Source organism: Diabrotica undecimpunctata, chromosome 2 (genome assembly GCF_040954645.1).
Source record: "Diabrotica undecimpunctata isolate CICGRU chromosome 2, icDiaUnde3, whole genome shotgun sequence".
Classification (NCBI taxonomy): Eukaryota; Metazoa; Arthropoda; class Insecta; order Coleoptera; family Chrysomelidae; genus Diabrotica; species Diabrotica undecimpunctata.
Window position 1 is genome coordinate 499907 of NC_092804.1, and position 12665 is coordinate 512571.

A 12665-nucleotide genomic window follows, 5' to 3' on the forward strand; every position below is an offset into this window, starting at 1 on the left:
TTTTAAACTGACATGTTTGTTTTCGGGAAAGTACACGATGGTGAAGTGAATTCGGATCATTATACAGGACGACGTTGTTTGTATTCATTAAAAACAGATTTTGATGAGCAGCAGTTTCATTAAGAAATGACGTACAATTTAAAAGTCAGTATATGAAATAACTGGAAAAGATTAATTTTAAAAGGATTTAAATTTTTTTATTCAAAAAAGAATGTCGCATCAACCATAGCGACTACATAAGATCGGTTATACATTATGGTATAGATTTCAGATAGTCTCTTAGATTCCCTGTCTGACACATATCACCTAGCGGTTAAGTTGTTGGGTAGGCGATAATGAGACCGTTGTTGTTTATAATGTTAGCAGTCTAATAATATATCGTGGCTCCTGGGCTATATGAACGCTGTCCTCGTTAGACAGAGCTTTTCCGCAGATTGGAAAATATCGAAACTAATACTCCTGCCTAAAGGAGAGGAAAAATATCGACTTATGTGCCTCCTCTCTGTATTTGTAAACTGTTTGAAAGAATGCTGAGCGGGAAAATCGATGAAGCAATTAAGAGGCCTGGAGGCTTATTCCCTAGACAATATGGGTTTCGTAAGAATGTTAGCACGACTGATGCAGTGTTGAGAGTTTTCGAGCGTCAAATATGGAGGCCCAAGGCCAAAAATGAGCCACTTTGATACTACTAGATATTAGGAACGCCTTCAATTCACTGCAATGGGGAACAGTGACGAGGGCGGTAGAGGATAGAAACTTTCCTGGCTAATTAAGGAACCTGGTCTCGGACTATCTATCAGAAAGAAGGATCCTGGTTTAGAAGGGTGTTAATGTGGATGTTACGGATGGAGTGCCACAGGGGTCCGTCCTTGACCCAAACCTATGGAACCTGGCATATGATGGGGTTTTGCGTCTTGAATACGGTGAGAGGATCACCCTCTTCGCATTCGCGGATAACCTTGCGTTGCTGGTAGTAGCACCGGATACGGAAGAACTTCTGTACTACGCACGGAGTGCATTGTGATCGGATCACGGAGTGATCTTGCAAAAGATTGGATGAGTAGTCTGCTCGGTCTGAAACTCACTAGGGAGAAGACCGAGGCCGTGATCCTTCAGGGACCACGGAAACGCGAGAATGTTATATTTGAGTGCGGTGGTGCGAAGATCACTCCAAACAAATGCGTAAAGTACTTGGGAGTAACTCTTCACACCAATGGGAGTTGGGGCGAGCTCTGCGGGTGGTGACGCGCATGGCCACTCAGAGAGCTGCTGCACTGAGAGGGATAATGCCCAATATAGGCAGGCGCAAACCTGAGTAGAAGGGTAGATATATCGTCCTACCGAAGACTTTTGACACAAACAGACAGAATAAGCCTGTTACGCGTAGATAGCTCCTACAGGACTGTTTCTGCAGCAGCATTGTGGATCATCACAGGCTGCATGCTCTCTCACATCTAGGCATGTAATAGGACCCGTTTACTTCATTGTGCTCATAATATTGGTGTGAATGAGAGTGTAAAACGTGAAAAGACGGATGTGGCAAGCCGAATACGAGGCATCTGTGGATGTGGCATAGTGGACCAAGTTACTTATACCGAAGGTAAAGACGTGACTCGAATGTTGGCACCAGCGTTTAGATTTCTGCGGTTTGGTCGACACTGTGTCACATACACTGTTGGAATGTACAAGATGGAGTGTGGATAGATTAGAATTGGAGAGAAGGGATAGTTCTCGTTTCGATTACGTGAGTCATATGATTGCGAGGATGTGTAAGGATGAAGAGACGTGGGCAAGAACCCATGCATTCATTATACAGACGCTCCAGTCCAGGGAGACTAAAGAAAGACTGCTGTAGTCTTTATCATAAGTGTATGGTAGAACTTCTGTAGAAAAAAGAGTTGTTAGTTAGGGATCGCATAGAGTTAGATCTATTGCTAATGATTCTCCTGAGACTGGTTGGAGAACCGTCATTAAAAAAATTTGAGTGAAAGTCAGTTATTACTTTTTCTAAAATTTTACCTTGTGTTGAGTCCCAATTTACATTATGCTTGTTAAAGTCAGTTGTGCAGTTAAAGTTGTTAAAGCTGTAAAAGTATTTCTGTAGTGAAGTGTCGTTGAAGTGAAGTGTCGTGAAGTGTTTAGTATGTCGTTTTAGTTTACGAGCGTACTTTGCGGTAGATATACGTTGTTAATGTAGTAAGTAATAATTGATTCGACTTTTATCTTGAGTGCTTAAAGATTGACTAACTATTAGAGGGATTTAAATTTGAGTTGATTAAAATTTTAGTTTAAAATAAATTTATATGACGTTTCGATTTTCAAAGTGGAAGATCTACAACAAAACAGTAAAAAATAAATTGTTATTAACAAAAAAAAAATTGAAACTACATTTTCTAACTTTAGTAGTAGAATAAAATAGTTCAAACAACGACTAAAATGAATCAGAAAGCAATGCATCGTCTCTAGAAATGTTAATCGAAAAAAAAATATAGCAAGAAATAGTTCAACGAATTAAAAAGGCACAAAAAACGACCAAAAATCTTCACTCTTTTTACGCTTTTTCTCTCAGGTTACCGGCCAAACCGCAACTGTAAATCTGCGATAAATACTACATTTATAACCTCCCTTTAACAATATGTACATTAGATATTCCCCAAACTCCCTCAATTGTTCCAAAATTATCCCAGCCGTCTTGAATCGGGTCTTTTGTATGCCACGAACAGGAAACTAGCACCAGACACGTGCCTTATTGCAATAAGCTAAATTGCCTCGTATCGTATGAAGCTCCTCTTGCATAATCTTTAACAGATTTGGCAACACATCCACATACATCCGAATCGTGCTTCTTAGAGCTGCAATCATTTATGAATAGCTTATAAAAGAAGATATTTAGGATGGTTACTTAATAAATTTCGAGAAAAGAAACATTATAGTGAAATTATTTAAATATGACTAAAAATTAATAATCTGATGTATCAGAGGGCGCCACTTCGATTAAGTGCCGCAACTTTGACCATTTTCTGGGAAATCCACTTAGTTTTAGTTTTAGTTTCAGATGCATATTGGTATCTACACGTTCTTTGATAAGCTTATAGTCACGAATTTAGTTTCTTTAATGTTAGTTTTAATGTCACAAATGATATGTTCTTCTTATAATTGTCACAATGATAATTGTTCTTTAGAACGATTATCAAGTTTAAATAAAATTTTGTCCTATAGCTGAATAACAAGAATATTATTTCAAAAACTATCCTTCATAAATCCAAACTGATGTTTTAATGTTCCTCTATTTTTTTCTACCTGATCTAGTTTTCAATGAGTTCATATTTTCATGGTGTAATTAACTTCTAAATTGTTAATTGTCCCGTTTATTATTTTACAAAGTTTTACAAATTACTAAGTTACAACTTTTCTTTACTATGTCAACATATTACTGTTCTGTGTGAAAACAAAAGGAAACTAACTTAAAAAACTGATATGTATTATTAACTAAAATAGAATGTTTAAATTAGAAACTGTCAGACAATCAGAAAAGCTGTAGTTGAAAATTGTTTTAGTAGAAACCATGTATTTTCTATAGAACTAACCAAACATGACTAACGAATAAAACATATAATATCAAAACGACACAGAAGAAATTTTTGCGTTGTTGCCAATTATCAAAAAATATTTTCACGACTATTAGAAATCTCTATAAATTAACTACATGCTCCAAATTTTAGCACTCTAGAAATTGTTTTATTATCCACGCGGCTCTAGAATTAATGTTGTTAATGGAGAATGTAAGCAAGCAGTTATGGATGTTGGAACCACACTGTGGTTAACAATAAAACGAATTACCCATTCAGTTCACATCTGAACGCAGTTATACAAGAAACTAAATTGAATTTAAATGGCGGATTTGCTAACGCTAATCCGCCAACAATTATAGAGTAGAAAAGTTAAAGGGCGAATCCATGATCTGGTCGGTTTATAAAGGATCGTAACAGCTTTTTAAGGGTGATAACTATAGAGAGAGTATTGAGGATTACTTTATAAAAAACGATTATGATCAAGGAATCGATGATTTTATTGCAATGGATTCTGTGCTGAATCACCATTGAATTTGTTTTTTTTAATTCCTGTAGGAACACAGATCCTAAGGTTTATAAAAATGGGGTCGTACATAGACAAGGAAGCAATAATCATAAAGAGTTAAAAACAAAAGCAGATAAGAAAAGTTAGAAGACAAAAACCAAATAAAATTATGCAAAATATTTCAGAGAGGCACAAATGAACTTCAAAGTAATGAACAAAAAAGATATAAGCATGTAGAAATAATTTTAAAAAAGAGACAAATTCCTGCAAAAAATAAGAAATATGTAGAAATATCTCCTCTATCTTTTTTCCTTCGTAAAGATGTAGTGGCGTCATGTAATTTGTTTGACTATTTTTGTCCAATTATCTCTCTCCTGTGGGTGTTGTTTTACTTCGGAGAGTGAGTAACCAGTTATGTCCTTTATTTGGTCCTACCATAGTACTGCAGTTCTTCCTCTAGATCTTTTACCTGCTACATTACCTTCAATTATCATTCGCTCCATGTCTTCTCTTCTTCTAGTTATATGTCCAAAATATCTCAGTACATTTTGGTTGATAGTTGTGATGAGTCTAGTTTTTATGCTAATTTCTACTAGAATTGAGTTATTTGTGCCATGGGAGGTCCATGGTATGCTCAACATTCTATGGTAGACCCACATTTCAAATATCAGTATACACTTTGAATCGGCTTTTTTTATTGTCCAAGTTTCTGAAGCATAGGTGGCTATAGGATATATCAATGCTCGAACAAGGCGTAATTTTGTGTTTTTTGTGATGTTCTTCCAAATTTTTGTGAGTTTGGCTGTTGCCGATCTGTCCATTGTGATGCGTCGACGGATCTCGTCTTCACATCCTCCACTGTTATTAATAACGGAGCCTAAGTAATTAAATGGCCTGACCACTTCGTAATGCCATGTTTCTTATCTCTGTTTGGTTGTTTCTTATTCTATCGATGATCATCACTTTGGTTTTCTGCACATGACGCCAATATAACAATATATGTCATCAGCATAACGTAGGTTTTTGATTTTTCTTTCTCCTATCGTTGCTACACCTTGCCATTCCTCAAAAACTTTTCTCTCTTGTTTCTCTACCTGGGACGAATCTGCATTGTTCTTGGGAAATTTGTGTTAAGAGAATTGATTTTAGTCTTTTATTGATGACGATTAGAAGTACTTTGCCCGAGTGTGATATCAATGCTACTGAACGGTAATTACTGCAATCTGTCGGTGAACCTTTTTTATATATGGGAATAAACGTGAGTTTACCTCAGTCATTTGGCCACTTTCCGATATTCCAGATGTCATTGCAAATTCTGAGCATTACTTCCGTCCCTAATTCTTCCATTTCTTTGAGTGTTTCAGGTGTTATTCTATGTTCTCCTTCTGCTTTTCTGAATTCCAGCTTTTTAATTGCCGCCTCAATTTCTGATTTCTATATTTGAGGTACTTAGGTACTTTTGATTTCTATATTTGGGTCGTTGTTATAGAATAGTATTTCGCAAAATTGTTTCCACACCTGTGCGATACCGTCTGAGTTTGTTATGGTATTCCCACTATTATCTGTGATGATCTGTGTCTGCGGTTGGAATTATCTCGCTAGATACTTCACTATTGAGAAAAGTTCTCTAGATTCTTGGCGGTCAGCATGTTCCTCTAGTTGTATCCATACGTTTTTAATATAATTATTATTGTTACTTCTGCACAAGTATTTTACAGTTGTATTTATAGTGCATATCTCTATTTCTTTTTGTTTAGAATTCGATGTGCCGTTTCTAAGTTTTCGTCCTTTTTCTACAAGATTGAGAGTCTCTTCAGTCATCCAATGTTTTTTCCTAGTTTTTTTATCTTTGGGATTAGTATTGTTGATGGCTTCAGTAATTTATTTCTATGTGTATTCTCACGTTTTTTCATGGTCTCCGGTGATCATTGGTAGGTCAGCTTCTGCTAATGCTTCTCTAAACTCTTCCGGCTGTTTTGGAATCAATATTTGTCTTTTATTTGTGATTGTTTTACTGTGTAACTTAATGCGAAATTATGATTGTAACATTTTGTGGTCGGCACCACAGTCTTTAGCTGGTTTTCAATATATATGGTCTTCATCTATTTTAGTTTTTCCTATTTTTGCATTCCAATCTTCTATTATCATCATTTGTTCTTTTTTAAGAATGTTATGTTCGGTTTCATGTTTCAGCTGTCAAAAAACTAAGGATATTCACATGGTAACAAAATGTTAATCTGTAAATCAACCCACTAATTAAACATAAAAAACACAAATTAAGCGAAAACGAACAAAAAAATAATTGTGTCCCTAATCTACACTGTGGCCATTGAGAGACGATATAAGAAAAATAGACAAAGAAAAATACGTTAAAACAACTACATATATATCAAATAAAATAAACAAATATCTTTTTTGTACAATTTCATTAGGATTTTCTATGCATGTTGTGTACGAAAGCACAAAATTTATTATAACATCACTACAGCAGTTTCGGTAGAGTGCTTTTCTTAAGTGTTTTATTTTTGGTATTTGTTTACACTTTATAGTCTTTAACTGAATACTCTGAGGAGGGGAGGACTGTTTGTCTCAAGTTGGTCATTTAGAATTATGTCTGTATTCGTTAATTTGTTAATTTCCATGCATTCTAATGAAGGTAGCTTAAGGCCTTTATTTTGAATGTGAAGAATTTGAAATTGGTTCTTAAAGGAATGATTATGGTCTAAAAGGTGAAGTGCGTACGAAGAATATGTTTTTCTATTATTAAAAACACTTTTATATTGTGTTATACGTTTGTTAAAGGTTCTACCAGTTTGACCGATGTTGGTTTTTGGGCAGTAGCCACATTTAAGTTTGTATACACCACTGTGTAATTGCTTTTTCTTTTGGCTTTTGTTGATTTTAATATATTTGCCTAAGTTGTTATTTGTTCTAAAAACTGGTATTATTCCTTTATTTTTTATGTGTTTGACTGTAATCTGGAATCGAGCAGAAGGTATTGGGTGTTTCCTCTGGTGGTGGAAAATAATGGTGGTTCACAGTGAAATAAGTGCGATTCTACGGTTTTGCAAAAATAAACAAAGACAAACAGTGAACTTTAAAATCTTTTCCTCGACAAAAACGAATAAAGACAATTTTATCACGACAAAGTGATTGAAATATAGATAGAAAATTGAAAGTTACAGAAACCAACAAATACGAAACGCAATAAAAGTGGATTTAAAGTGAAATGGAGATAGAAAAAATTAAACATGTAACGAGGATAACAGAAGACAGATTGGGTTTTAGAATTGAATTTCATCGAGAAAAAAAGAAGCGATGCCCTCAGAGAAGTTGGCTTAACTATATAGATAAAAGAATAAAAGCAAATGACTTTTGAGAATAAAAGTAAATGAGAAAAGGCAACAGCATATGAAAGAATAACATAAAAAATGTAAAAGAAGAAAAGGCGATATATATTGATCTGTTAACTATGACTTTCTTACTGGCATTTAAAAAATATTGATAAATTTTCCAAATCAATATTTTTATACAACATTCTTTATACCTTAAAACGTAGCTTGAATTGATAGGACACTTTTATATATTGTTAAAAAATATTTTTTTCTTTATAAATTTTTTTTTTCACAAAAACATCTCGAATATTATGGTTCAACCGTTATGTTTGTTATAACAGGGTATACATCTCGATAGGGGATATCTTTTGATATGAAAATTTAATGAGGTTCCCTAATAGGCGTAAGTGAAAGGTGAGAACAGCAAAAGGAGGCTAAGGGTCCAGATCAGGTAATGGGCATAAATATGTTACGACTGTGGCGAGGCTGGGTTAGTTAGAATCGGGTTTGGAATAAATTGATGAGAGGTTTTCAGATGAAGCTATGAATTTCAATGAAGAAATTTTAATTAAAGGCATTTAACCAGAAATTATTATTATGATCTACAAAAGCAAACAAAACATTATTTTGAATTACATTCAAAAACATTACTTTTTAAAAATCAAGATAATCCAAAAATCTTAATAATAAAATGAAATAAAAATGTGTAAATCAACTTAAGGGCACGAGAGTTATAAAAAGAACTTTCGTGGTGACTCTAGTATCATATACATGGAAATACTGGGTGTATAATTTCAGTGGTCCTTTGTTTAACCTTCTCTAGCGAAGTTGATTTTAGTAGCGAAAAAAAAAATAATTTGTTGGCAGCCCAATTTAATACACTAAAACTAAATTTCACAAAGAGATGACTAACGTCTTAACTAAGATACAAATATTAAGAGTCTACCCCTCAAATTGAGGTAGATCTCATTATACAGCCCATGCCTAAAAATTAAACCAACTCGGGTGTTTCTTTTTTTACGCAATGGAATGATTTTTTCGGCGTATATACGTTTATACTTTCAAAATGCAAGGATCGTTATTCGAGTGTCTCGGACCGGATGGACAAATTATACAAATATCCAACTTCGGGTTATAGCAATTAAGTTGCGAGACAAATATTTGCTCGACGTTTGGGCACCCTTTTTTTAGCTATATCAAGAGTGGTATAAAAATTACCACATTACCACTTTATATACTTCCGTTCGAGTTCGGGGTCTTAATCTGCCTGCTTCCCTCACTCGCGACGAACCAGTATATTCTTCTGTAAAAATACAAGAACCGTCAAACGGCACTGAGGTCTCAATCTGCCAACTCCTCATTGTCGAGTGGAGCGATGGTTTTGCCTTTTCGAAATCTATTTTGTGACCTGTCTGAATATAATGTTGGGCTGGGCCTGAAGTAGTATCGGAATGTTTTACTGATATTGAATATTCGTTAATACGGTTGTGGATTCGTCAGTTTGTTTGTCCTATGTATGTACGTGGGTAACTGGAACAGTGTAGAACAAGAACAAGAACTTCAAGCAGCTCCAGTAAACAGTCTCGTTGGCACGCCAAGGTGAAAAAATGGCTCGTACCGAAAAAATGTAGTAAAAAAATGACCAAAGAGTGAATTTAAAATTTCTGTTAAATTACCTGTATGGGAAAGCTATGAAACTTTACAAAGAGTTCTAAGACGATTGCTTATCCCTTGCCAGAATTTCATAAGGGTACAAACATAAGATGTAAGAAGAATGACGTGCAACTCGACTTCTTATGACATCAAAAAGTAACTTCTAAAGACCCTTCGAAAGGTTAATGAAAAGATTCAAAAAGACCGTCAGTTATGTATTAGGGCCACTGCAGAACATTATATTTTGAAATGTGAACATGGAGAAGATTGCTTTGAGTTACATGGACGACTTGCCGTACGAATGTCTGGGTTCTAGATGAAATTAAACCTAGTGAACGCCTTTCTAGTACTTTTTACTCAAAAATTTTAAAGTTTTTGGTCAAAATAAAGCGGTTAATGGTCCAAGGAAAGTCTCACAGTTAACACAAACGTGGCAGATCTCAACAAACAGTATACTAAGGCAGCACATGTAACAGATGACCGCGACCAGAGGAGAAATATCAATAATAAAACTGTCCGAGCTGCTGGAGCCCAATGATGAACCACAACACATCTGCTAAGATGTTAATGACTATGATGATGATGAAGACAAATTTCGCATAAGGAACTAAGCATGGGTAAAATGTTTGATAAGCATGTGTCCAGATTACAACATAAATTTTGACGAAACATATTTTTCAATATGACTCTATAATCAAGCAGGTAATTCATGTAGTGGAAGACTCAAAACTCTTTAAATCTAAGGCGATGTTAATTGTTGTCTTCGACATAAAGGGGCGTACTTTAACGGAATGAGTACCAAAAGGTCAGATTTAAAAAAAAAAGGCAAAAAAATACAGCGCTCACTCTGGCAAGCCCTATTTGGCTAAACCTAACCTAACCTAACCAAACTATTCTCCAGATTTAGCACCCTGTGATTTCTAATTTAAACCCTGCTTAAAAGAAGCCTGTCACAAGTCACTCAAAGATGCAAAACAAGAATTGTGCAGATACTCGACTACCTGTCAGAAAATAATTTACAACACTGCTTCACATATTAGAAAAATGCTAAATTAAGATTGCCGGTTATAAACCTAATTATCAGACCTCGTAATATCCTCCTCATTTTAAAGCATGAAAATTATACAAATCAAAAAGGCTATTAACGACGAAAAAGTTTATCAAAGATGTTTCATAAATAAATTGTTCATCGATTACGATATTTACCCTTTTAATTATAAATTTCAATTCTATATCAATCTCCCTTCCTATGAAAATTAATGTGGAACCTAATTATTGATCTACATAAAGAAAATATGCGGTCTACTGTGCACAGATCGCTCCATCTGTTATAAAGTGTGACGATGTTTTTAGGTCACTAGAATTTTGGGGTCAGTAGGTTGGCAGAATTGATTTTAGTACGGATAAGACATCTAACGGCCAAAAGGCAAACTTTCAGCAGAAATCAATAGAATGATACGATAGAGTCTTCTTCAAGTAATCAATATCAGGTAATGCAGAATCTACTTAAATCAATAACAAGATTTGAGGGATGTTGTTAAAAAATTAAAATGAAAAATATATATTAATATAATAAAACTTTTCAAATGTCCTAATATTGCCAAAACTATTCAAATACAATAATCAACATTTTTTTATTTAGGTTTGGTTACTTGAACAATCAAAATTGTTTTTACAATTTAGAAACGCCTGGTTTTTACATTTTTCGTAAATTTATTTGGAATATTTTATTATAATACATACAAAGCACCTTTTTTGTAAAATAAAATTCTATTGAGAACATTGTGTTTTGGTAAGTAAAATAAAGGATAGCAAAATTTGTTCTGTAAAATTTTCTACTACGCGTACACCACCACCATCTAACGAGAAACCCAAAAAACACTTACCTTGAAATGCGGCCGGCATAGCAGATCCCTCAATTCCTGCAGGTCCCTGTAGTCGGTGTCTCGTCGATGTTCGAGGTCCCGTAAAGCGTCAGCTGCATCGCGAGCACACTGAACCGCGTCGTTTAACGGCGCGCGTAGAGGTGTCAGCACGCGGTTGTCGATGCGATCGAAAAGCTGGAAAATTAAGAAGGGCATTAGCGGTGGCTACTAATCCAAAAGGACGGCATAAAAATTATTTTAAATGAGTTTTATATTATTGTATTTAGTAATCAGTTAAAAAGAGGACCACAAAAAATCCAATGGTGATTTTTTGTGGTCACGGTTGGGAGGTAAAAACAATTGTGATAAGACTGGGGAGAGAATATGAATTAAGATTAAAGTTTAAAGGTTCATTTTAATTTTACAGATAAATTTCATTATAATCATATATACATTTCGTATTCAGAGGAGCACATATTAAAAGGTGGAAGAACATTACATTTTATTAAACGTGCGGATAAATTATAGGTATGTCAAATGTATTTTGGTCGCTCAAAGAGATTTAAGTCGCGTACTTTCTGGTATTCAGTACATAGATTTGAATCAAAAACTTTAAATCTTGGCAGATGTAGAAAGAAGCCTGCATGTCCAAACTTCATTCCAAATAAAGTTGTTACATATCTTCGAGGTACTATATAATATTTAAACCAATATATATGTGAAACTGAAGGCTGAATCAGTGAATACTGAGATTTGGATTGTTTGCAAAGATCTCGCCATGACTGACTTTATTGATTTGTAACACTGTGCTTAATGGTATCTTATTTAAAAATGCAAAACCTATCGCCATTTGACAGATTTTTTAGACAAACCATCTACATATTCATTATGCGTTATTATCTCAGGATCTATCTGGAAGATAGCTTCAGTAGATTCATAAAGCTCTTATTAAATTTAATATCGAACAAATCGTAGAAACAACACAATTAATCACACCCAACACATTATTCCGACGACCTGTGAAGCACATTAGGTGAACAGTCATTTGGTGGTGCAAATATGGCAGGCACCTACAATCATTAATCATAATTTTTCTTGTCAAATTATTTTGAATTCAGCATCTATTTATGTATCCCTCTTGACTAGGGATTACCTGCTTCAGTACTATTTTTTCTTGTCTACATTTGTTTTTAGAGTCACGAGAGAAGATTCCGTTTTATGAACTTCTCTAGAATTCTGGATACAAACTATTTATTATTTAACGTGTCTTCTAAATGAGCCTTCATTAGAGATTAACATTTTACCTCATTTTACCCATTTAAAAAATTTGGTTGACCATTATTAGTTTATTTTAATACGATATTCTTTTTATCTAAAGTCCAACGTAATGAGTTCAAATACTTCAAATATTTGGGAGTCCAAATAATATCAAAAGAGAGTAACGAAGAAATACATTCTAGGATTGGCCAAGCAAGATCAGCCACTAGACAGCTATACGGACTATTGGGGAATAATAAAATAACAAAAGAAAATAAAAGAAGAATTTATAAAACAATAATAGAAAGCACTGGGTTGTACGGTACCGAACTTTAGGAAATCAATCGAAGAAATAAATTAAAAATTAAGGTCATGGAAATGGACTTATAGGGTGAGGAACGTAGACATCAGGAGAGAAAGAGAAATTGACCTAGACATACTAGACATTATTGAAGTCAAAAGACTAAACTGGTATTGC

At 34.4% G+C, this 12665-nt stretch overlaps 1 protein-coding gene across 4 annotated transcripts in view; it reads right to left on the reverse strand.

Annotated features, from left to right (window-relative positions):
• CASK (peripheral plasma membrane protein CASK) overlaps positions 1-12665 on the reverse strand; it is a 683682-nt gene that overhangs the window by 473909 nt on the left and 197108 nt on the right. For all 4 annotated transcript variants that reach the window (XM_072521979.1, XM_072521980.1, XM_072521981.1 and 1 more), the window contains exon 10: positions 10952-11125. In XM_072521979.1, coding sequence (XP_072378080.1) covers positions 10952-11125 — 174 coding nt within the window. The remainder of the gene's footprint in view (positions 1-10951; positions 11126-12665) is intronic.